Raw genomic sequence first — 25,846 nt, forward strand, 5'->3', positions numbered from 1 at the left:
GCCCTCCTCCTACTCACACTCACATGAACACAGTCCACCTCCTACTCGCCCTGGTTTTACCTGACTTTGAACCCTCCCTTTCTGCTTCCTTCCTTCCTCTTACTTTCAACTATTGACTTTCCCCACGCTCTCTGACCTACTCTCTATGTGTTCTTCCCATGTAAATCTTTCTTCTTCTACACTTGAAAATGCAAGAGTCTCTCCTGGCAGTAAGCTCGCCGCTTCTCTATGGCCACTCACTGACTCTTCCCATGAATTTATGCCCCTTCCCTGCATTTCTTTGTTAAAGCCCTGTGATATTTCCTCACTTCCCAGGATGAACACTTCCTCTGATCGAGAGTCTCTCGTCATGTGCCCGAGTCTGCATCAGTTAACTTTACACACTATGCACTTCCCTCCTCTCCTCCATCCAGTCAAGCTTCCGTCCTGCAAATGGCCCTATGCAACCCACCGCCTCCACAGCCTGCCACCGCTGTGCCCATGCCCAGGGTACACCCACCTCTGTGAACTTAGGCATAAGCAGCGCCTGCGACAATCACCATCTTGCCTCAAGACTCAATGTGAAAGCTAGTAAATAATACTGTGGCAATTATTATTAATTTAATATACTATTTTCCATAGCTTCTCTTTTGACTACAGACTACATTCTATAAACATAAAACTCTCTTAAGCAATCTCAAAACCGCTGCTATTTGTTTCTCTATATATATTTTGACAACCAACAGGATAACAGAATAGGATGTCTGATCCGATCTGACAAACACCTTCTATACAAAGACAGACACCTGAGAAAAACAGTTTGCCACTATTCAGGAGTGTTTAATTCAGCTGACTATCATCTTTGCTTAATGGTTATTTTAATCTAAAAGCGACACACAATACAAAATAAATACATCTAGTATGAAAAATAAATGGGAAGGATTTCATAGTCTAAAAAAATATATATCTTAACTCATAAAATATAAAGTCCTTTGGAGACCTCTTGTGGTTAAAGTTAGGAATAAAAAGTTAAATTTTTAAAAACTGCTTTTAAAACTACTACATTAGAATCTTCAATAATTCCAGGAAATTTCTGCATCTTCTCACATAGACACAGTAGTACGACGCTTTATCATCGCAGCAGAAGAGGAACTAAGACAATTATTTTTCCTCGTAGTGAGCTTTCTTGTAGTGAGTTTTCGTGGCCAGTCCCTATCCCAGAAATTTTGCTCATATCATCTTTACACCTCACCTATACAGTGAGCACTCTTATTTCCTGTATTTTCTACAAGGACATAAGAAGACAAGACAATCAAATTAACTACTCGAAGTCACTAAGGCAAAGAGATAGATTTCCAATCCAACCTATGACGTTGTGATGTCTGCAAATCTGCCAGCTTGACCTCTACAGACACATAAATTAACTATAGATACTCATAGAAACACAGGCTTAGCTCTCATCTCTTCATGAGCAAAAAGTACAAAAAGAAACTTGACTAAGAATGGAACCTTCCTACGTGCGGTCAATAAACGTCAACAGAATAGAAACCTGGAACGCTCCCTAGAGAAATACGCTCAAGTGGCCTGAGGGCGGTAGACTCCTAAGTCCCAGTCAGTCAGCCAAGATATCGCCAGCATGCCAAATCCAGGCTTCTGAACCTCATCTGAGAGTAAACACTGAAGACACCATCAGGTAAAGCTCCTTGCCAAGCAGATTCCATCTTGGCACTGTCTGCTACTGCACAGGGTTTTGGCTTTTTCTTTAACTTTTACTTTTACTGATTTTTATAAAAAAAAAAATAAGTAGAAAACAGAACTTTCAGGACTGACACTCAGAAAAGAATTAAGAATGCGCACAAACGCTTCTGCAGATGCTACTGCACCGTCTGAGTGAAACAGTAAACACAACAAAAAGCAGCAGGTGCATCACAGTCCACTCGTACAACAAATGTCGCACAAACCATGTTTTTGAAGTGCTTACTGAAATATTAGAAGACAAGTGGCAGTCACAAAATTTTGTTTCAAAATAAGCATCCCAGAGAGAACGGTGCCGCTGAATGAGACTGGCCCCGACTAGGGCACTGGCGGATGGACTCGTGGTGTTTCACTACACCGCTCCCTCAGTCTCTTCTGAAATGTCTACATTCATGTGTCTGAAATTTCCCATAAAAAAATAGGAAATTTTAAAGCTAAATATAGATACAAAGCTATATTTGCTACATGAACATAAGTTTATAAATAAAAAAATAATACATACAAAGAAATAAAACATCAAAGTGGAGTTATTTCTGTATTTGTGAAACTGGATTTATTTTATCTTTCGTTTTGTAATTCTTAATCCTAAGTAAATACATATTAGTGCTATCATCAGAAAAACAAGCTGTAAAGTCAAGACCTCACTTTAAATCAGTTTGATTTAATCAGTGGCTTGTCAGCCCACTGGCTGTGACTCCCCAGTCATCCCTTCATGTAGATGGCCCTCAGGCCTAGCCCATGCTCCCTGCCCTTCTAGCCACCCTTCCACAGACCCACCGGCCTATAGTGTTAACACCGCACACCTTGAGAATCCAGCAAGGCATGTACAGTCTCACACATGGACCTCTATTTGCTTCAAAATGAGTGTTGTGATATAAGGTCTTGTAAATAAAACTCCTGGGTCCCACCTACCCTGAAGAGAAACTCACAGCTCAGAATATAACGTCTGTGAGATGTTTAAAGAAATAAGTTCTAAATTACCTGTAGAATATACACATAAATCTTCAAACAATATAATTAATTAACATAACAAATCCTTTTAAAATGACTGTCATCTATAGTCCTACGCAATTTTTTTTTCCTTTTAAAATCTCTATTATTGGACCTGGGGTAGTGGTGCTCACCTTTAATCCCAGCTCTTGAGAGGCAAAAGCAGATGAATCTATGAGTTCAAGGCCAGCCTGGTCTACAAAGCAAGTTCCAGGACAGCCAGGACTACACAGAGAAACCCTGATTTGGGGAAATTTCTTTTAGAACAAGCATTGGCTTGGGAAGTCCCGCTAGTGTGAGAATGGTCACTCCTCACCTGACAGCGGTGGCTCTGTGGACGAGCATCTCCGTAGGCCCAGACAGGTCCGAGGGAAGCAGCAGTTCCACAGGCTGTAGGCTTGATATGCGCGTCTCCAGCTCCAGTCTAGAAGCAGAGTCCTGGAAGCAGTCGAACACAACCTCGCCCGTTGTAGGCTGCACTCCCTGGAAGCGACAGTAAACATAATAGCACACGACACAGACACCATCCAGCTGCACTGACACATCACAAGCATGGTTCTACTTAAGGACATGTTCCAAAAAGGTGCTCAGCTTCGAAAGTGAAAACCCACCTGCCTTTTAAGAGTCTTACTTAAGTTAGATCATAGGCATCTAAAGGGGCTGAGGACTAGTGAAAGGACTCAACAGGTAAAAAGGTCTTGCCATCAAGCCTGAGGGCCTGAGTTTGATCTCCACAGGATTCACATGGTAGAAGGAGAGAACCTACTCCCAAAGTAGCTCTCTGACCTCCACACATTTACCATGTACACACATAATGAATTAGTTAATTAATTAATGCAGTAGGCTTAAGTGGGAGTTTGGTGAGACACACTGAGTGGAGGCTGGGGCCTGCTGTACTTGACAGAGCGCTAGAACATGTCACCAAGCACTCCTGAGCAGCAGCCTCCTCGCCTCCATATGGAAACACGTTATCAGTTTCCTCAGGAGGTCGCTACCGGGATTAAATCCGCTCTGACAGCCTCACCCAGACAGAGAGCAAGTTATCAGGACAAAGTGCCAGTGACCACACCTGATGGCACACAAGCCACACAGTCTGGTTCTCGCATAGCAGAAATCAAACAACTCAATGAATGAAACCCATCTAGTCTCCAGTAAAACAGTCAAGACAACTTAAAACCATCACCTGTGTCACCCCAGTGTGACAACAGAAGAAAACCTGAAAGGGGCCAAGGTTTGGAAGAGTTGAAGAGTAGTGAAGGTACTTAACCAAGGTCTCACAGCAATACAACAGTGGAGCTGCAGATTCCCCAGGCTGCATTCCCTCTACTACTGACACCTAGAAATGAATAGGTAGGGACGGTTTGCACTAATGAAAAGCCAGAAGTGTCACAAATCTTTATATTGTTAATGCAGTCAACTAAGTGACAGTCACTTCCAACAGGAGCCAGGTATCATCTAGGAAAGGAGAAAATGCCAGCAGTGTTTACGTCAGCAATTCTTCCCAGGTGTACACTCACGAGAGTTTGGATATATGTATGAGATGCAAAAAATGCCTACAGAAGTATTCTTTACAGAGGCAAAAATTACCAAACCCCGCCCCCATGTGTCCAGCATCAGAGGAATGAGTATATGTGGGTTATAAGATTAAAAAAAGCGCTGCAACCAAAGAGCTAAAGCATGTAAATGAATGTCACATGCAAGCCAGCAACATGCCCCAGCGAATAAAGGGGCTTGCTGCCAGGCCTGGTGACCTGTTTTATCCTCACGGAGTAGAAAGAACTGATTCTCACAAAGTGTCCTCTACTCTCTGCAAGCATGGCCGTGGTACATGTGTACCCCCCACCCCATATTGTGACTAGCAAGTAAATAAACAGAAAAACATTTTTTAGTTTATATACAAAACAGGAAACAAAAGATTCAAAACACTTTTATAGTATGTTTCCTTTGTACATAAAGTTGGAGGTGGTCAAAGCAGAAAAGGCTATTATTGCCCCAAAACCTGGAGTACAGTTACTGTAGAAGGAAGGGACCTGGGTAACTTGATGCTTCTGGATAGTATTGGTTACTGACCTGAGTGATTGTCTCACACTACTCTGGTAAATTTCTACTCATGTTTTCCATTGGAATATTTTATAATTTCTTTAAGTCCTTCATTTGTAGCCACAAAATGTCTTCAATTCCAGCCAGAGAAATCCTCCAGTGGCCACAGTTATGGCACGGGTTACATTGGTTACCTAGTAGCTGATGTACCAATCCACAGATCAAGCATATTTAACAAGCTGTTTAAAGATATTCAGATGACAGAGTTAATTCTCTGTTGCTTTAATCGAACAACTAGTCTAATGGTGGTATCTGTACCGTTATTACTCCAAGAGATGTAAGAAACCCATAGTCCAAACAATGGCCCAAAATGAAGGCGCAAGGCACGCTTGCATGGTTCTCAACAGGGAGGCTTTCTACTAGCACCCAGGAAACCCTCACACAGTGACTGGGAAATAAAAGGTGCTCAATGCAGAGAGAGAAACACCCAGGAAGACAGCACCAACGGTAAGAAGAAATGATCTCCTTCAGCCACACTGACTGAGGAACTGGAGCACATTCCTAGCGGCCTTGTACAGATCTAGAAGATTCCAGAGCTCAAGTGGCAAGTGCAGACTTTGACTAGAGCTCAGGATGCCATGAGCCAGAAAGGAGACTGCTGAGCTCAACGACGGGAGCCAGAGCCACTCAGGGTCAATGACCACTGCTCCATCTGCTCAGATCCCTCATCTGCTCAGAGCCCTGCTCAGCCGCTACAGTCAGTCTTGGCAGTGGCAGGATGCTATCGCTAGATGCTAGAGTAGGACCTGTGTGTTCTCACGTGCTACCAGCTCTGTTCTTCAGTCTGAGCTCCAGGTAAATATAAAACAGCACGGTACATATGCTAAAGCTGGTGAGCAAATAACCTTACTGTTTATAGATGGGACCAACTGGCTACGATTAGATAAAAAGTGCTTCTCAGGGGGGAAAAATTCATCTGAGCCTCCCCAACTGCACAGTCTTGCTAACTCCCTGAGAGAAGGGCTCAGTGGGTAAGCAAATGTCAGGTTAGCACAGTTATGAATAATGTATTAAAAAGTACACTGAAGACACTGAAGCTTTATGAATGTGTGTTAATGCTGGCCACTGACTGTAGATGTTGAAAAAGCACAAAGAGTGGTTATAAGGGAGTCTAATACCCCTGAGGGGCGTGGTCTTAGACCTGTAAATGGATGGATTTGCTTATGAGTAAGCAGAATGCATAATTAGTACTGCTATAGCTCCTGAATCATATTTATCAGAACACAGAGTGGACATATTTCTGGTATTAATTTAGTATGCTGTGTGCACTGGCCACTTAATATCCCCCTTAACTCTCCATCTCTCAGAATCTAATTAGGATGGTCCCATAATCACTCCCATTAGATCACTGGCCAAAGGGGACATCTTAGAGGCCTTTGCTAGCCACACGCATGCTGGGTGTAGCTTTTTACTGTGTTATCAGGTCCCTGTCTTCCTGCATGCCTGTCACTGCCAATGTTTTCAACTCGTAACAACGGCATATAGTCTGAAACAATCTGGACCACTCACCAGCACAGAGTACCAAGTAACCAGAAAAGAAAATCACAACTAATTACGTGACTGTTGTAACTAGGTACTTTTGTGAGGGAAACGGTTTCCTAGTAAAGTCCCTGAGAGCACTTCAGAATCCTCCTCATGTACGACTCACAACGACCCACACGAGGTACCAGGAACACCCATCATTCACTCCTCACCTTCACAGGACTTACCACGATACCAAGAGAAATGCTCCCCTGCTTTCTGTCTTTAATGTTTTCCTTTTCTTCGTAGATACAGAGAAGATAGTTGGTAGAACTGTCTGTCATTACCTCATCAATATTTACAGAATCATCCAGCCTGATGAGCGGATTCACATGTAGTAATCATTAAAGAAAATCACATGCTTCATTCCCATTAACTGATAAAGGTTTATTTCCTCATGCGGCATTCTTCCAAGTACAGTCATAGTTGCCTGTCGTCTCTTCCCTGAACTATAGCAGGTACAAGGACAGGCAACTATCTTCTCAATTCCACAGGGGCTAGAGGTGCACCTGCAACCTTGTGGGAGCCCAAAACTGGGCCCATTCTGCTGAGCCGATGGTGGCACCTGACTCCTTAACAACTCAGCAATGCTACAAAGCAGGGGACACATACTAAACCTGCATGAATGAATCCGTCTCTAAAGAGCCTAAAACTCTAGAAGCATCAAGAGAATTTTAACATATTATACAGAAACATACATTTACATATAGGAGCATGTATGTACAGGCATGTAAAAAGTGAATCCCATTAACTAAAATTCTCAAGGATAAAAACTGATTCTGGACAAAGTTATCCTGTTTTCTCCAGGGGAGTCTCACTGGGGAAGCCGACCACTCCTCAGGGCAGGCCCCACGGCCAGCAGTAGACGGCCAACAGAAGACAAACTCAACCACATCTTTGGAAGTAGCAGGGTTTTTTTAATTTTACAGTCCTTTGAGTATAAACTGTAAAGCTCCCAGGTTTGGGTTTTTGTGGGATTCCCGTGTGTGCATCTGGGATGTGTCTCTGCGTCTCATGTGCTTCTGGTGCTTTGTCTTTGGCTCTCTTTGTTGTTTAGTTTTGTCCTAGTCCAATTCTTTTGTCTTTGTTCTATCAATCGTATTTGTAGCTGATTTTATTATTTACTAGATTCCTGTTTCCTTTCTAACAGAGACAGAAAGGATGTGGCTGAAAAATCTCTTTTTAATAAAAGAAAAAAATTTAAAAAGAGAGACGAGCCACTATCTAGTAAATATTTTTAATTGCACCTTGCTCTTACAAGACAGGGTTTCTCTGTGTAGTCCTGGTTGTCCTGGAACTCACTCTGTAGACCAGGCTGGCCTTGAACTCAGAAATCTGCCTGCCTCTGCCTCCCAAGTGCTGGGATTAAAGGCGTGTGCCACCACCGCCCGGCACTTTAACTTTTTAAAATAATGGGTCAGGTAAGGATAATCCCAACTACCAGAAAGACTTAAGAAGAAATTCAAGGCCAGCCTGTACTACTCAATGAGACTTTATCTCAAAACAAAACACTAAGAATCTTATTAATATGCCTTTGAAATTGCTTTGCTTCAACTAACATAAAGAATTTATGAGTGATGATAAACTTTGGGACAATCATTGTGTACACTGAAACCTGCAAGAGACCAACTACCCATTTCAATAATTTGTTTATAAAGTCAGCAATTAATGAAGATGGTCTCATGTTTAACTGTGTCTTAATTTTGTCTCTGAAGTTCGTTTCACATGAAGGTAGTAAGTTACTATCAGGTTTCATGTTAGCAAGACTCTGAAGAGCTAGAAAGCCCTGGAGAGCTAACACTCCCCCATAAATGGTCGTTAACCAGGTATGTTTTATTGGTCTCATTTCTTTTTCTTGCTATTATAGTACGATGCTCTCATAGTGACAACAGACACATCCCTGTCCTCTCTTGGTGACACGCCCGAGTGCAGGGACGTATAGCGATTAGACACCTCAGCAAACACATTCTCATTAGGGAAGAGGCAAAGCTGTTCAGTTAAACTGTCATTTTAAAGCAAACCCCCATAACCAGAAAGAGGAAACTTCCTATCTTAAAAGGATATCTTCTCCAATAAGTGTGGATTTTGTATAAAGTGCGGTCAATTTCCGGGAGAAGACGGAACTTTTATTGTCTCCGATGGCCTTTAATGCTGCAGTTTCAGTTTGCTTCACAACTCCCACCTTCAACAAAAATAAGACACACTTACTGCCAAATCCAGTGAACCACTGTTTTTTAAAAAGAGTTTCAAACTGTTAAAAGTTCTTTCTGAAGCACTGAAAATAAGGAAAACACCCTTGATGTCCAGATGGAGAGCAGAAAGAACTGCAACTGGCAAATGGAGAAAGAAAGCCACACGCTGCAATGGCAGACACTCCAGAGCTGGCATGGTAGAGCACGCCTACGTGCCCAGCATTGGAGGACAGTGAGTGAGTGTGAGTTCGAGTCAGTCCTGGGCTTTATAACTTAAGACTCTGGTTCAGGAAAAAAAAAAAAATGAAATACAGACACAATGGTAATAACTAGAACATATTAATTTCTCATAATTCCAAGTTCTAAAGCTAACAAAGGTCTTTCTACCACTTCATAAGACATGCTTTCACGCTCTAGAAGAAAATCCCAATTCCTTTCCCACAAATCAAAGCCAAAGCTGACCTTGTATCCTTTGGCCACAAGTCGACGGACATGCACGAACAGTCTGTGGGTAGGTATGCTTGCTGTCATAAAGTTGTGGTCTAAGTGACAATAAATATTGAGTTCCCGAGCAGCAATCTAAAAAGTGGAGACAGAGGGGATGTCAATGTCTACTGAAGCTTCCCTGTGCAAGGTGTGCTCACTGTTTACAGTTCATCGTGCTGCACACGTGCAGGCTCTGACATTTCTCTAAATACAAACATCATCAACAAAATGTTTAAAGGACAGTCCCTGTACAGAACATATGCTTTCATCTACTTTGGGCACCTCCAACAGGATGACTTCAGAGCCAACATCTGTATCTCTAAATTCCAAAAACACAACTGCTTTTCTTCAATGTCCTCATAATATACAAATGTTTCCAAAACCTTAAAACATTCAGTCTTCCCTACAGTAAGAGCCTGAGAGTGTAATGGAACAAGACACTGTTATGCAAATAGCCCAGTTAAACACCTGACAAGTAGAAGCCACTACAGAGCATCTTAGACAGTGTGTCCATTTATAAAGAGAAAACAGGAAACACGCCTTCTTGACACTACAGAGCATCTTAGCCGGTATGTCCAGTCATACAGAGGAAAACACACCTTCATGACAAGACGCTGGCCCTGTTAGCTAAGAGATGTGATGGAAAGAATTGTGAAAGCAGAAGCAATAACTGAACTGATTTCTTGTTTTCTTCTAGAAAATACCATGGCTTAGACAATGTCCACTAAAGCCCTAGAATCTCATACCAACATTCTCACTCCCCAAGCTCCCCAATCTCTGAACTGCACTGTTTCATCATTACTGCTAAGGAAAGATCAGTCTTTACTATGGTCAGGTCAGTCAGAATTTATCCTTTAACTTAGACATCCTCTTTCTCCTCCTAGAGGTTGCAACTATGTACCTGTTTCTTCTCTCAGAACACATGCCAGTCTTGTGTTAGAATATAACTTTATAACACAAAACACGGCATAATGTTACTGAGAATATCTATTTCCTGCAAAAACAGGCTTTAGAAAACTCAAAGAAAAAGGATTCGTAGAGACTAGGTTTTTCATTCCCTCAGTAACAGCATATGCACTACCTTATCTTTTTGTGACAACCAGTGACCCTAGCAAGCCTAACACAAAGCAGCATCCACAAGTCCCAACAAGGGCAACACCAGCAATACTCTTCCTCAGCGTGGCTATCGCTTTGGACAAGGCACAGAGAAATTCTTGAATTTCTTGAATGCTTGGTCCCTAGTAGACAGAACTGTTTGGGAAGGGTTAAGAGATGCCGCCTTGTTGAAGGAAATGTGTTATGTCACTGGGAATGGGCTTTGAGGTCTCAAAAGGCCACACTATTTTCAGTTAGCTCTCTCCACCTTGTGCTGTTTGTGTCTCAATAAGTAAGCACTCAGCTACTGTTCCAGCTCAGTCTGCCTGCCTGCCTGCTTCCCCCTACTAGGATGGTCATGGACACTAACGCTCTAACTGTGAGCCCTCAATTAAATGCTCTTTACTAAGTTGCTTTGTGTGGTGGTTTGAATGAAAATGGCCCCCATAGGCTCACAGGAAGCTGCACTATTAGGAGACGTAGTCTTGTTAGAGGAACCGTGTCACTGGTTTCAAATACTCAAGCCAGGCCCACTGTCACTCTCTCTACCCACGGCTGCTGATGTGGATGTAGAGCTCTGAGCTCCTCTCCAGAACCATGTCTGCCTTCATCTGCCAAGCTTCCCACCATGATGACAACTCTCTAAACCTTGAACTGTAAGCCAGTCCCGATTTAATGTTTCCCTTTATAAAAGTTGCTATAGTCATGGTGTCTCAACGCAGCAATAAAATCCTAACTAAAACACCTTGGTCAGGATGTTTTGTCTCAGCAATAGAAAAGTAACTTAAGACACCCATTAAATATGCAAATCAGTCTTTAACCTTCTTCACTGAAACCTACATTTGTCAAACACCTCAGGACCTAACTTGAGAAAACAATGGCAAGATGTCTGATACGCAGAAGACCATTTCAAGCACCTGTTGCTAGCTGGCAGTTAATGTGCCTATCGATGAGGCAGAGGCTTCTTCCTATGAAAATTCATAAGCTAAAGGTAAACAGAAGAACTTGCATACATCCTAGTCTTTCGAATCTGCTTGAGTCTTCATTGGAAAAGCACTGACATGACTCCAGTGCACTCACAGACGCACTGGATGATCTTCTGAGGGACGACAGGTACCAGGCTAGCAGCAAGGAGACAATGCCGTAACATTCTGTCACTTGTCGCTTCTCACAAGTCTTTTATGTGCATGGGTGTCCTCCCTGCATGCAACCCTATTTACCACCTGCACAGTCCAACAGAGTCCAGAAGGCATCAGATCCTCTGGAACTGGAGTTTTTAGTCATTCAGTAAGTACTGGGAACTGACTCTGCAAGAGGGGCAAGTGCACTGAACTGCTGAGCCAACTCCCCAGTCTCAAGTGACAGTATTTCTTTCTTTCTTTTTTTTTTTTTGGTTTGGTTTTTCGAGACAGGGTTTCTCTGTGTAGCCCTGGCTGTCCTGGAACTCACTCTGTAGACCAGGCTGGCCTCGAACTCAGAAATCCACCTGCCTCTGCCTCCCAAGTGCTGGGATTAAAGGCATGCTCCACCACTGCCCGGCTGACAGTATTTCTTAAAGGGTAACTAGTCTAATCTGTTTTTTCAGAAACCCAGAAACCATGACCTGCACAACAGCTCAGTAGTACGTGTACGTGTTCGTAAGCCTGATGAGCTAGATTACCTTCTGAACCCTGCTTAGTTAGGGTCACAATGCCATGACGGACACTCCTGACCAAGAGCAAGCTGTGGAGGAAACGGTTAATTCGCCTTTCACTTCCATATCATAGTCCATCATGAAGTCAGGGCAGAAACTCATACAGGGCAGGAACCTGGAGGCAAGGAAGATTCCACTGAGGGGTGCTGTTCACTGGCTTGCTCATTATGGCTTTCCCAGGCAGCTTGCTTATAGACCCAGGGCCACTTGAGCTAGGCCCTCCCCCATCAATAACAAAATTAATTACAAAAACTCTGGGAGGTGGCATTCAAGACAGGGTTTCTCTGTGTAGCCCTAGCTACCGGGAACTCACTCTGTAGACCAGACTGGCCTCAAACTCAAAGAATTGCCTGCCTCTGCCTTCTGAGTGCTGAGATTAAAGATGTGTGCTACTACCACCTAATTAACCATTTCTTAATTAGATTAATTAATAAAATGCCATACGAGCTTGCCTACAGACTGATCTTATGGAGGCAATTTCTTGATTGAGCTTCCCTCCTCTCTGATGACTCTAGTTTCTGTGAGCCAGAACACAGAGAGAGAGAGAGAGAGACAGACAGACAGACAGAGAGAGAGAGCACATATACACATAGCTTAAATAAATATTTTTAAAATATTTTAAGACAGAATATAAGACATATTAAAAAAAGTGTATGGCTGTATAAGAAAAGTATCAGTTAGTGTTTGAAAACACAACTTGTAAGTAGATGTTGGTGGTGAACTGTAATCTCAGAACTTTGGGGTAGATAGGCTGAAGTAGCAGGATCAGGAGTTCAAACCCAGTGTGGGCAGCATTGCATAATCTTGTGAGAAAAAGAAAAAGAAAAGAAAAAACAACTTACTTCTGCATCTTCCCCAAAGAACCTGTACTTGTATCCGCATTCCACACACAAAACTGCGTCTTCGTGCTGCCGCTTCAAATCGATGTACTGCAGTTCTAAGGGCGTATAGACGCTCTTGGAGCGCTTGTTCAAAGGTTTACAGTCGGAAGTCTTCTGCAAAGTCTTAGGGCAGGGTCCAAACTGACTGTCCTAGATACCAAAAGATTTATACAGTTTAGAAAACACCAACTGAATTGCTGAGTTCCCAGAGTAAAAGTAAGTTTGGCAAAAAGGTAACACTTGGTGACTCCACAGGGAAGGTTTCTAAAGGCATTCTGAGGCCAAGTTATCTATAGGTCTGAAAATGTTTCCAACATACAAAATGCAGAGCAGTGAGGAAAGGGATACAAGAGAGAACGACATGTGCTATCAAGATGAAAAAAAATTACCCTCTATGCTAACTTCAAAAGTTAAATAAGCAAAAGCAGAAAGCCAAAATAAACTCTATAAATAAGTATACTGGAAGTCCAGTTTACTGTTCTATATCTTTACATTTTTTATTTCACAAATCTATTAATATCTTATTATTATTGCTAGGAGTGTTGGGCAGGATAGAGCAGAGGGCATGTATCCAGGGCACGTTCAGGAAACACGCTGACATGCTGATCATGACAGTAACCTTCCAAAGAGACTCGACTCATCTCAGTAGTAAAGCCGCAATGTGTCCCCCTCGCCCTGGAACTGGGAAGGCAGGCCACCTTGAATATGGCAGCACCATCCCATGTGTTAAATGACAGAGGAAGAGAGCTGAGCACTAGTGCTCATCCTGACCAGGGAAGACTACGGATGCATGGCCAGGTGTCTCACGCCCTGCACGTGCCTTCCCTCTGATGGACCAGACCCTCAAACTATGAACTAAAATAAACCTGATTAAACTGATTTTGTCAGACAGTTTATCTCAGCAAAAGAAAAGCTGTTAGTCCACACAAAAGCCTCCAAATGAAGGAGTGCAGACACACTAGGCAAGAGAAATGTGGCTTATTGTATCAAGTCTGAGAATGCAATTATCTTTAATTTTTATGAGACTTTTCCCTTTGGTTTTATGGTTTTATATAAATCCAAGAATGGTATATAATATAAAATTTAATTCACTTTCACAAAAATACATTTTCTACAAAAAGTACTCATTTATGGAATAAGATAAGGATTCTCCCCCCAATTTATCTGTATGATATAACAAATTGATATTAAACAATTTTTAAAACTATAAAGATAGAAATATTTCTCAGATCTATTATTCTCTCTTTCATATCCCTAGAGCCAGCACAGTGAACTCAAATGTGAATCCAGAAAACCTGTCAAGAGCCATGGCTCTGCACTGACAGCCTCACAATTTGATAGCTTTTCACCACTCGTCTGCATCCTGTGGCCATCATCAGTCCAGGCATGGTGGCCAACACCTTCAGCCCCAGCACTTGGAAGACAGAGGTTGATAGATTCCTGTTAGTTCAAGGGCAGCCAGGGTTGTATGTGAGACCCTGTCTCAAAGAAAACACAACAGCAATGGCCTATCGCCTGTAATTACATCCACTTAGTTCCCTGACTTCCAGAAAAACCTCTGTCTGGTTACTTCCAATTCCTGACATTGTTGCAATGCAGAGCCAGTCACTGCCTATATAAGCAACAGAAAGTGGGCTCTGTGGAGGAACTGGTGTAATGTGGCCCATTTAATCCCAGCACTTGGGAGGCAGAGACAGGCAGATTTCTGAGTTTGAGGCCAGCCTGGTCTACAGAGGGAGTTCCAGGACAGCCAGGGCTACACAGAGAAACCCTGTCTCGAAAAACCAAAAAAAAAAAAAAGAGAAGTAAGTTCAATCAACAGACTCTGTAACTTCCATACACTATAGTCATGCCATCTAAACTGACAAAAAACGCAAAAACATTTTCAGTTTATATATGACAAGTCCTCTCTCTGTCTCTGTCTCTGTCTCTGTCTCTGTCTCTGTCTCTGTCTCTCTCTCTCTCTCTCTCTAGCTGAGAGCTCATGGATCCTGACTACTGGCTAAAACTTTATTGTCCTGAGCAATTTTCTAAGAAAAATACTATAGAATTTCAGTGTCAAAAGGAAGTAAACATGTGTATATATGTGCGTGTGTGTGCGTGTGTGTGTGTGTGTGTGTGTGTACAGCTATGTGCAACCAAATCTCTAATTCAGTGGTGTCAAATATATCTATATATTAAACTGAAATCTTTTTTTTAATGTCCATTCCCAACAAACATGGTAACACATACCATTAATCCCAGCAATCAGGAGGCAGAAGTAGGTGTACCTCTGTGAGTTCGAGACCAGCCTGATCTACAAAGGGAGTTCCAGGACAGCCGGAACTATTATACAGAGAAATTCTGTCTCAAAAAGCAAAAATAAATAAATGGATAAGTAAACGAATGAATGAATGAATGAATGAATGAATGAATGAATGAATATGGCCACTCCTAATTCTCAACGAAAACCAACTAAACATGATTCTCAAGAAAGGTTCTGAATACTAGCTTAGTGGTTTTTTTTTTTTTTCAAAAGTTCTGCAAATTATTTTGATTTAAAGCTAGCAATGAGAACCAACCACTTCTGTGAATGGATTTCAGTGGTGAAGCAAGAGGTAAATTCCCTGTTTTTGTAATAATAAAAACATTAGTAAGTCACAAAGTTCACAGCAGAAGAAATACAAGCCTATACTCACTGATTTTACCTCTGAATTGACTCTGTATCTGCCAAGCTTTCAACTGAAAAACCTCACACCTACATGATGCCTGCCAGGATTTCCCATGCAAAATATGTAAACTGTCAATGAGACGCACCCCCAAGTCAATGCTCCTGTCCTACACAGTACAGCAGGACTGCCTACAGGGGGTATGTATTGTTTTAATACAAACCAACTAATCTCTCCCAAATAAACAGTAAAACTCTTAAATGCTGAAAAGAAGAAAGAAAACCTAAGACACAAATGTCCCTCAGCTAGCAAGGATGACCGGGTCTGGAAACCATTTATTTCCCTGTGTAATCCCAAAGAAGCTAAAAGTGTTTCAGAACCAAGGTGACTGATTATTCATCTACACAGCAGTTACATACTTTCTGATTAGCATGAGACTTGGAATCTTCAGACAAAACCGCATTCTTTGCACGTTGCAGAGTGATATCTTCAAAATCAGTACATTTTGGCAGAACTGCAAGTCTTTCCTGAAGAACTTCTGTCTGGACTCTGTTTTGAGGGAGGGCAGAATCACAGCAGAATTCTTTCAACTTTTCCAGGGACTTTAAAACAATCCTTGGCCTCAGACATTTCTTTGCCTCTTGGGAAATATGAAGGAGAAAACACACCAATAGTATTTTGGCTTCACTATGTCACATCATAACCTGCATAGAATTTTTCAGAAGGGCATTCCCACTGGAACAGTGCACCTAGCTATAATGTGACAGAGAACACCATATTCAAAGTGAAGATGACCCATTTAAACATACATATAATTTCATTTGCTGATGAAATCCTTCACTTCAGTGAAGGAGGCTGGCAAGATGGCTCTGCAGGAATGATGCCACCAAGCTGCTGACCTACATTCTATGATGACCAGGAACAACAAGACAGAAGGAGAGAGCCGACTCCTTCGAGCTATTCTCTGACCTCGACACATATATGGCCCCCATACACAGATGTGCATACACACAATAAACAAATGAACAATAAAAGAATAAGCAGTACAATTTTAATTCTTAAAAACAGGACTCTAGTGGAGTTTTGCTTCTTGTTTCTTTGGGTATAATGACAGACAGGGCAGGAGTGATGACAGTTGCTACTGAGATATCTGAAGCAAGACAGAGAACTGATGTTAATTAGTCACTAATTCAGCACACAAGAGTCATACCCAATCCTTAGAAAAGCAAAAAGCCAATTCTATTAGCAACACAAAATGCTTGAGACTCAGAATGGGGGCACCATGGAGTCTGGAAAATTCTGAAATAAAAAGGACGGATTCAAAGTAAACTGAGCCTCCATGCTTCTCACCTTGCAAGCTCTGAGGGCCTTTCTCCCACTCAGCACAGACTAGGGGTTTCCCTGGAAAGGTAGAATATGCAGTAGTTCTGGTTATAAACTATCCCTGAAAACTGGGGGGAGCCAAAGCTGGCTGGATGCAGAAATAAAAGGAATGACTGTAAAGAAGTCAAAATGATAGACGCAGGAGGCAAGACAGTCATGAGCAGAGTTGGAGGTGTAGAGTATGAAGACGCTCTGCTCACCAGTACAGCTCAGAGCGAAACGTAAAAGACTTGAGATAGATAACAAGAAGGCTCACTGGGGACTAGAAGATAGGTTCCTGGGTAAGGATGCTTATCAACAAGTCTTACAACCTGAGTTCAAAGCCAAAACTCACACAACATAAGGACAGAAATAACTCCTGCAAATTGTCCTCTGACCTCTTCTACCTATGTACTATGACACATGCAGACACACACAAATAAGTATAATAAATAGATCATTAGCAAATATTTTATCTTTATAACCAAGATTTAAGACAGATAACGTGTGGCAGGAGAGACGACCCAGTGGTTAGTGCACATACTGCTCTTCCATCAGAGAACCTGAATTCAACTGCCAGCAACCACATCAGATGGCTTATAACCAACCACCTGGGACTCTGACTCCCAGAGGATTCCACGCCTGTGCCTCTGCAGGCATCTACACTCACAACACACACACACACAGGCACACACTTACACATACCACACTTAAACACACACATACATACACTCACACACACATACTTATACATGTACAAACATTCATACGCTTATACATACACACACTCAAACACACACACATTATTTGTTAAAAAATACTGCAATAGTGAACAAAAGAGAAAGTTGGAAAAACTACAGCCAAATTAGAGAACTGAGCTCCTCTGTGGCCTTAGCTTCCCAAACACCAGCTAAGGCACAGCAGAGACCCTTCTCCACACAGGAAAACACAGCTCAGTGCTCCCATGGTCTCCCTTGCCTTCTGGGGAACCCAAGCAACTGAGAAGACTTATTCTCTAGCACTTACCAGGGTTGTCAGATGGTACTGAGGTATTTTCTCCTTCCTTCTCTGGAACTTTCTTTGCTTTCTTCTTAGTGGGCCCACCATTTCCCAGTGACCTCTTCCTGCCGTCACCTTCTGTCACCTGTATCAAGAAGGTTGGAAACGGTGTGTTAACACTATTCTAAGGCTTGAAGTCTCTGGAGTCATTTAACCTTGCTTCAGAGTGACAGTAAGTTCCTTCCTTCCATTCTTCTTAGAGTGATCTACTTTTTACTCTGCAAAGGTTTTGGGGTGACTATTTTTGCCATCAGAGACAGAAACTGGCAGGTACAGTTTCTCATTACCTCACATCCTGCTGAAATTATGTGGCATTCTCCACCTTTCCTTCTTATATATGTTAAATAAAATACCTCTACAAGATCAACAAAAAAATCTATTTTCAAAATGCAAAATTATGGGAGAAAAAGGAGATAATAAACAAGCAATGTATTTCCAGTTTCAAAGCTTCTATCCACTATTAAAAGATGTCCTGGAACAATCTGTCGGCAGGTAATCTAAGAAAAACTTAACACTTTTGCCTAGTATTCTCTCAGTGGCCAGTGCAAAATAAATCTTAGTGAATTTACGAAAATGTAAATGAACCTCAAAAAGAGAAAGTAGAGCATCAATCAGTACAGGAAAGAAATATAAATGAAAGGGGTAAAGATCTTAATCTGCTTTGCACCTGCATTAAAATACAGTAGATACCTAAAGCCAGTTATAATCATCTTCAATCTGGGAAATGACGGAGGCCTTACGCACCCTGAACAAGTGTGACACATTGACAGCCAGTGTGGGAAACATAACAGGGAACCCTAAGGACCTGGCTCACTCTTGGACCTGTATTTGTGGCAATATCACTATGGGGTTTTGTTTTTGTTTTACTTCGCTTTGCCTAGAACTTTTTGAAGGGCTGCAAGCACCAGGAAACAACCAACGGGAAGTATCTACAGACACTCCATCCATCCAAATGCTTCCACTGAGAATCTGTATAGTTGAACAATATTCTGGCATGGCGATCTGACACATAGAGCAATGTTTTTGAATTCTGAAAAACTAGCCTTAAAGACAGCTTTTTTCGAGTTAGTCAAGCAAGCATATGTAAATAAAGCTCCTCTTCTCAACCCTCAATACAGTAAAGAAAACGTAAAGGAAAGAATGAAGAACGGTGGTTAACAAACGCATCCACCAGAATAGAAGTTTCCGCCTCGGGTTCCGGCTAACGACTGGAAGCACTAAGACCTCAAATCTATTACTTCTTTTTTTTTTTTTTTTTTTTGGTTTTTCGAGACAGGGTTTCCCTGTATAGCCCTGGCTGTCCTGGAACTCACTGTGTAGACCAGGCTGGTCTTGAACTCAGAAATCCGCCTGCCTCTGCCTCCACAGTGCTGGGATTAAAGGCGTGCGCCAGCACCGCCCGGCAAATCTATTACTTCTAATCAGGTAATAAAGCCTTCCAACTAAAAGAAGAGCTAGCAGAAGCCGCCACCTCTCCTTCTCTGGCTCCGCCCCTTCTTAGTCCTACCCACCGTTAATAGGCTCTCCGCACGACCTCCGCTTCCGGCCACGACGCCTACGCGACCGCCACCCTGACCCCGCCCCTAATCGGCTGGCCCCGCCCCGCCACCTGGCTCCGCCCCGTCACGGACAGACCCCGCCCCGGGCGGCCTTCGCCTCGGTGGACGCTGGGGGCGCTGCGGAGCTGTCCTCTACCTTCTCTGCTGGCTCGGTGGAGGACACGCTGGATCTTAGGCTTCCCTCAGACCTGAAGAACCGGCTCAGAACCGCTTGTCTCCCCGAGCCCGGGCCAGCGGCAGTAGAGCCTCTCGATGCGATTTTCCTGCGGGGCATTGCAGTGTGCAGAAGAGCCGGCCTGCTGGTTGCGCAAGCGCGTGGCCGTACTTCCTCGCGCTTGCGCGCGCGCACGCCGCAAGCTGCGCGGGGCGCGGCCTGGTGGGGGTGGGCCTTGGTGGGGGCGGGGCTTTGGCTGCACAAATAGGATGCGCGGCAGGCTTTGGTGGGGCGGGGCCTTAGCTGCGCTGCTGTACACAGCTGCGATTTCGCGCCAAACTTGACCGCACTCCTAGCGTGAGGGCTAGTAGGGTCTCTTCGCCACGGCAAACATGGTTCGCCCGCTGAACTGCATCGTCGCCGTGTCCCAGAATATGGGCATTGGCAAGAACGGAGACCTGCCCTGGCCTCTGCTCAGGTACTGGCCGGGCTGGTCTCGGGAAACCAAGGCGGTTCACTGAGTAGGGTTGGGCACTTGGCTTGGAACGCAGACCGACCTACTCCGGGACGGACGGACGTGAGCGGGTAGACCTTGCCGGCCTCAGCAAGAGGCCAAGGTACCGGGGTGATCCCCCTGCCGCGCCAGCCTTTGCTCACAGGCTCCCTAGCCGGGAGCAAAGTCCGGTCGCTGGGCAGGCAGCAGCACCACCCCCCACACCGGGGCTTGCGTCTTTCGTCGCTGACTGGCTGGAGCCTGAGCAGACTTGACATGGATTAACGCAGTGTTTCTGTAACTTTCAGGAATGAGTTCAAGTACTTCCAAAGAATGACCACAACCTCTTCGGTGGAAGGTAATGTAGGGTTATTAAATCATGAGGATTATAGTGTTTGCTTAAAGCAAGATTTACAATGTAGATGTATGAGTAGGAAGTCGCCCCTGGGAATCTGGGATCTTTGTTTCTTGCTAGAAATTTTTGAGCTATTCCCAAAGTTTATTAAACATCCTCTTAAAATTGAAATTTTGTTAGCAAGTGTATATAACTCGAATATGACTGGGCAGAATCGGCAACAAAATGTAGCGCTGTAAATAGAGACCTGAGCGAGTATTTAGAATTGTTACTGGGCCGGGCGGTGGTGGCGCACGCCTTTAATCCCAGCACTTGGGTGGCAGAGGCAGGCGGATTTCTGAGTTTGAGAGTTCGAGGCTAGCCTGGTCTACAGAGTGAGTTCCAGGACAGCCAGAGAAACCCTGTCTCGAAAAAACCAAACCCAAAGAACAAAAAAATAGAATTGTTACTGGAAGACAGAAGACTTGAGTAAATGGAGAAAAAAGCAGGGAAGAAGAGGCTGAAAAAATTTAAATCTGTTGGATTTCAGGAAGCAGAAAGGCATGGTGGGATGAAGGCTATGGTCTTCAGTGAGGCAGTCTGGGTGACTGACTTGAAATAAAAGAATGGGGAGTGATGTGTAATAATTATAAGGCAGTTTCCAGTTAATTGTAACTGTAAGGAAATTTCAGTGTAATTTCTCCCTGACATGTTTGCTTACCATCGTAGGAGAGCCGATGGGAAAAAGAAATCAGCAGTGCAGATGTTGAATAGCATTAATAGAAAACATAGTAGGTCACTGGTAGACAAATTGGCAAATACCATCTTAACAAAGTCTACTCTCAAGAATCTTAAATATCAGGCCTCAGGAAGTGGCTCAGTTGGGAAAGGTCTAAGGACCAGAGTTCAAATCCTGCAACCCCAATAAAAAGCTAGACACAGTGGCCCATTTATAATTCCAGCATTAGAGAGGCAGAGACAGAAAGATCCCTGGGGCTTGCTCTGTAGCCAGATTTGTGGGCTCCAGGTTCAATGAGAAGCCTTGTCTCAAGAAGAGAAGGTAAAGAAACCCAATTGCACTGCCTGACCTGATGTGCATATGGGTACACAATACACACAAGATGAGAAGTGATTTATTTTCATTTTTGATGTCTGTTTTGAGAGTGCCTATACACCTATATGTATAAAATATGTGTGCCTGGTCCCCGCAGAGCCCTGAGGAGGGTGTGAGTTCCCTGGAACTGGAGCTAAAGGCAGTTGGGAGCCTCTGGATGTGGGTGTGGAGAACAAACCCAGGTCTTCTACTGTGCCTTTAACAGCTAAACAATCTCTCAATCCATCACAAGTCATGTTTTTAAAGAACTCTAGACATAGTATGGTAATTGTCGTTTGATCCAGATGTCTGAAATTCAAGGTTTTCTTCCAAGTAATTAAATAAAAGATGGAAGCCATATATACAGTTTTCAGTACTTTTTAGATGTGTTTTTATTCTTTGAAAGTTTTATATTTTTATCCAGTGTATGTTGATTATATCCATTTACCTTTTCACTCCTCCTGTGCCCCTTTTCCTTTCCTAATTCATGTTCTCCTTGTTATTAATAACCCTGTGTGTGGCCATTGACGAGGGCATGAACAATCTACAATCAGCCAGACCCAAAAAATGGATTCTGCCTCTCTCAGCAGCCATCAACTACCAATAGCTATCCAAGATGGGTGGGGCCTCAGGAACCCCTCCTCCTGGCTTGATCTTGTGCAGGGACCAGATGTGAACTGACACATACATACTTTAGCCTTGTCATGGCTGAAAGTCAGCCTTTCACAGTTCCCTTCCCCTTCTACCAACTTTAGGTCTTTCTGCCCCATCCACAAAGGCCCCTGACCTTTGACTATAGATAGAGATGACTTTGAATATTTATATGGATAGGCATTATTTCTCTAGAATAGATGAGTCAGACAAAAGTAGTTTTAGATGGTGAGCACATTTAATCTCAAGAATTCCAAGAATAGAAACTATTCTTTTCTCCATTTTAGAGTTTAATAAAAGTTATCTAGTGAATCATAAAATCCAATCAACCCGAGCACTTTGAGCAGAAATTATGCATGGTTGCAGTTGATTAAAACCTAAGTAAAAGATATAAATTGGATGAGCCAGACAGAAAAATTATACTATATGTAGTTAATGAGAACTAAGTCTGAATTTTAGGTAAAGCTGTTTTTCTTAATTTTTCTAAAGGATATCCACTAGATGTCACTATAACAATCATCTTGCCTATGTATGTCACTGAAATACATGTGTTTTCTGATATCCTTTCTGCTTGGTTTTATAGGTAAACAGAATCTGGTGATTATGGGTAGGAAAACCTGGTTTTCCATTCCTGAGAAGAATCGACCTTTAAAGGACAGAATTAATATAGTTCTCAGTAGAGAACTCAAGTAAGTGCTACAGTGGGAGCTCAGCACAAGAAAAGCGATCTGTTTGCCAGAGCACAGATTAGTACACAACAGATGAGACAGTATGAAAGTAAGGTGATGAACATCTGTGTGTCTGTTTGCATGTGTGTGTATGTGGGCAGGTACACATGTGTCCATCCATGTGTACCAACCTGGACATTGCCCTTCTACCTCCTTCCTGCGGGTCTTTCCACAAGTGCATACCACCAAGCCAAGGTTTTGGTTTTTTTGTTTTTTTTTTTGTTTTTTTTTTTGTTTTTTGGACCAGAGGCTGGGGATCAAATTTGAGTCCTCATACTTGGACAGTGTTATCCCCTGGGTGCCTTATAAATGACTCACTATCCAAACCAGTTGGTACCATCAGAACTCAACCCAACACCCTAGCCTAGAGCCTTATCTACAGCTTAAACTACTGAGCCACACTACCTAAGTGAATATCTTAATATACAAAGAGACAACAGAAACTGAGTGGGCACTTACACTATGGGGCAACTTGATTCTGTTCCTTTAATTGGTTGATTTGATCACCTTAAGAATTAGAAAAAAATATGGTAACAGTTTTGCAAGTTACTTTAAACCATTCTATAGGCCTAGCTATCAGTTACACTATGATTTATAACTGGTTTCTAGTTTCACAAAAGCTAAAAATGCCTGTGTTTTGAGTTTCAGTGAATTTAAGTGGCTATCCCATTATTGGAATCAACTCTGAATACAATAAAATATGAAGGACATGCAGTAGCTGGTCATGGTCATGTACTCTATTATTTCTGGTTAGCCACAGTACCTGGATACTTTGTGTTCTTTATACAGTGTCAGAGGTGAAATATTTCAGAGTATTGAAGTGGTCCAGGAATCTTCAGGAGAAAAGATGTCTGCAGTTGGCTTCTGCCAAGACAACTCATATCATCAAAATTAACATTTGAATAGATAATTCCTTCTTTGTGACTGGAAATGTCTTAAGAACCTGGGGTGGTTGGGCTGGAGAAATAGCTTAGCAGTTAAGAACACTGGCTGTTCTTCTAGAGGATCTGAGTTTGATTCCCAACACCCATGTGGCAGCTCACAACTGGCTGTAACTCCAGTCCTAGGGGAGTCAGTGCCTTCTTCTGGCTTCCAAGACACCATGCTTTCATGCACGTGTTACACAGACACTCATATAGGCAAAGACTTACACATAAAATTAACAAAATTCATTGTTTTTATAAAGGACTAGAGGTGGTAGGGTAGGTGAATAAGATTAGCTAAAAGTTAAATCTGGTAGTTTGACCTTGACCATGACTTTGATATTGTTGCTACTAGTCTTTATTTACTAAAATAACTTCCTAGATCTTTTTTGGTTTTTCGAGACAGGGTTTCTCTGTGTATCCCTGGCTGTCCTGGAACTCACTCTGTAGACCAGGCTAGCCTCGAACTCTCGAACTCAGAAATCCGCCTGCCTCTGCCTCCCAAGTGCTGGGATTAAAGGCGTGCGCCACCGCCACCCAGCAACTTCCTAGATCTTAAAGGAGTTTTTTGTTTGGATTTTTTGGTCAGCAGATGACAACAATCTAAGGGAAAGTTTAGGATTCAGGATATTGATTATTCTTCCTTAAATTATTACGTAGTCACCAGCAACAATGCAGCATCTTAGAGTACCAGGCACTGCTTGTTTGAACTGCAGTCAAGAATGTCATTCCCATGGATTTTATTCAAGGCCCATACAAAGAAGCAGGTGCAGTAGAAGCTACAGTTGTGTAAGAGCTTCAGTGTAGAGGATCTGGTTTCACTGAGGTGAGCTACAGTCACATGAACCCAAAACTTTGCAGTACAAACATCAAGGAGAGCAAGCTGGAACTTTCCAGTGGGTGCTCTGGTCGCTCTGGGAAGTCTCAGCTCTACCCTTAAGGCCTTTTGGTGATTTGAACTGAAATCATCATAAATGTCATCACATCTACAAGACACAAGCATCTGAGTGAAGAGAAGTTAGAACAGCCCTAGGAGGAAGAGAAAACACTTCCCATAGCTTTATGCTAAAAGATTCCTATGTGGGGTCCCTCCCACACGCCTCCTACAGTGGCATAGGTTAAAACTTAGAAGAGAATACACAAACATTTGCATTGGTTGCCTCTGCTGATGGGGAATATGTGATGTGCCTCTCACCATCTGCCTCCATCTTCGTGCTGCTCCCTGTCTTGGTTGCTAGGATATTCTGATGATCACTCTCCTTGAAAACAGTCCGCATTCACAGGCTATAGTGCTATTCCCAAGAGCTTTTTAATAACATATTCTTGAATAGTACTCAAATTTATTTATGGCCAACTTGAGCTAAAATAAATATAAAGAAATCTCAGTGGGGGAGATGTTCGATTGAACCAGCATTTCTGCTCAAATGATGAGTCTAATTTCTTCTTTATGAGCCCCCTATGGTATATGTAATTGGATTTTGTTGCTTTCTGTGTATTTATATATAATGTTGAGTAGAGTGCTTTAGTTTTTGGGTTTTGTTTTTAGTTTTTAGTTTCGAATATGCTGGAGAAGTTGGAATATCATTTAGACAAAGGTTTTATTAGGGTTCATTGTTTCCTTCAGTCTCTGGATTGTCACTTAGCCTATGTTCAGAGCTGTGTCCAGGCACTTCTAGGTCCTATAGCGCAGGACCAGCATTACACATGCCAATCACTATTGCTTATGCAGGTTTTTACTAAAACTTGGTTTTTAGCCTCTAACCCCATATAGAAAAATTCTGAATCCTCAAGGTAACCCCCAAAGTCACTAAGGTATGGAGAGGAAACAATGCCTGTAAAACTTTCCAGGCGGTCAAGTTGTAACTTTAATAGAACTGATGTGGGGTTAACAAGGCCCACTCACAGGGGTGAGACAGTGGTAATAGTCACATGACTCTGAGCACACCAGAAGTCACCTCTGTAACTCTAGAAGCATACATTGATTTACTTAGTAGGAGAGGACATAGTGACACACACACATAATCCTGTCACTTAAAAGGCTTTGCTGTGAAGTTCTTGAGATTGATGTCATACTCGTCTATAGTGAAACAGTCTCAAAAAATGTGTGTGTGTGTGTGTGTGTGTGTGTGTGTGTGTGTGTGTGTGTGTGT

At 42.6% G+C, this 25,846-nt stretch overlaps 2 protein-coding genes across 3 annotated transcripts in view; one reads left to right on the forward strand and one right to left on the reverse strand.

Annotated features, from left to right (window-relative positions):
• The window catches only part of Msh3 (mutS homolog 3), a 148,921-nt gene extending 129,232 nt beyond the window's left edge, over positions 1-19,689 (reverse strand). For both annotated transcript variants that reach the window (XM_028760190.1, XM_028760189.1), the window contains exons 1-8: positions 19,457-19,689; positions 17,729-17,846; positions 15,760-15,980; positions 12,654-12,842; positions 9,000-9,116; positions 8,410-8,527; positions 6,534-6,679; positions 3,041-3,207 (exon numbers count right to left, since the gene is read on the reverse strand). In XM_028760190.1, the coding sequence (XP_028616023.1) occupies positions 3,041-3,207; positions 6,534-6,679; positions 8,410-8,527; positions 9,000-9,116; positions 12,654-12,842; positions 15,760-15,980; positions 17,729-17,846; positions 19,457-19,594 (1,214 nt within the window). In that variant the 5' untranslated portion in view covers positions 19,595-19,689. The remainder of the gene's footprint in view (positions 1-3,040; positions 3,208-6,533; positions 6,680-8,409; positions 8,528-8,999; positions 9,117-12,653; positions 12,843-15,759; positions 15,981-17,728; positions 17,847-19,456) is intronic.
• A 76-nt stretch (positions 19,690-19,765) lies between these two features.
• The window catches only part of Dhfr (dihydrofolate reductase), a 22,326-nt gene continuing 16,245 nt past the window's right edge, over positions 19,766-25,846 (forward strand). Inside the window, exons 1-3 of the mRNA XM_028760196.1 lie at positions 19,766-19,952; positions 20,276-20,325; positions 22,629-22,734. Coding sequence (XP_028616029.1) covers positions 19,867-19,952; positions 20,276-20,325; positions 22,629-22,734 — 242 coding nt within the window. The 5' untranslated portion in view covers positions 19,766-19,866. The remainder of the gene's footprint in view (positions 19,953-20,275; positions 20,326-22,628; positions 22,735-25,846) is intronic.

The sequence above is a fragment of the Grammomys surdaster genome, unplaced genomic scaffold (genome assembly GCF_004785775.1).
Source record: "Grammomys surdaster isolate TR1022 unplaced genomic scaffold, NIH_TR_1.0 126391, whole genome shotgun sequence".
In the NCBI taxonomy this organism is placed as follows: domain Eukaryota; kingdom Metazoa; phylum Chordata; class Mammalia; order Rodentia; family Muridae; genus Grammomys; species Grammomys surdaster.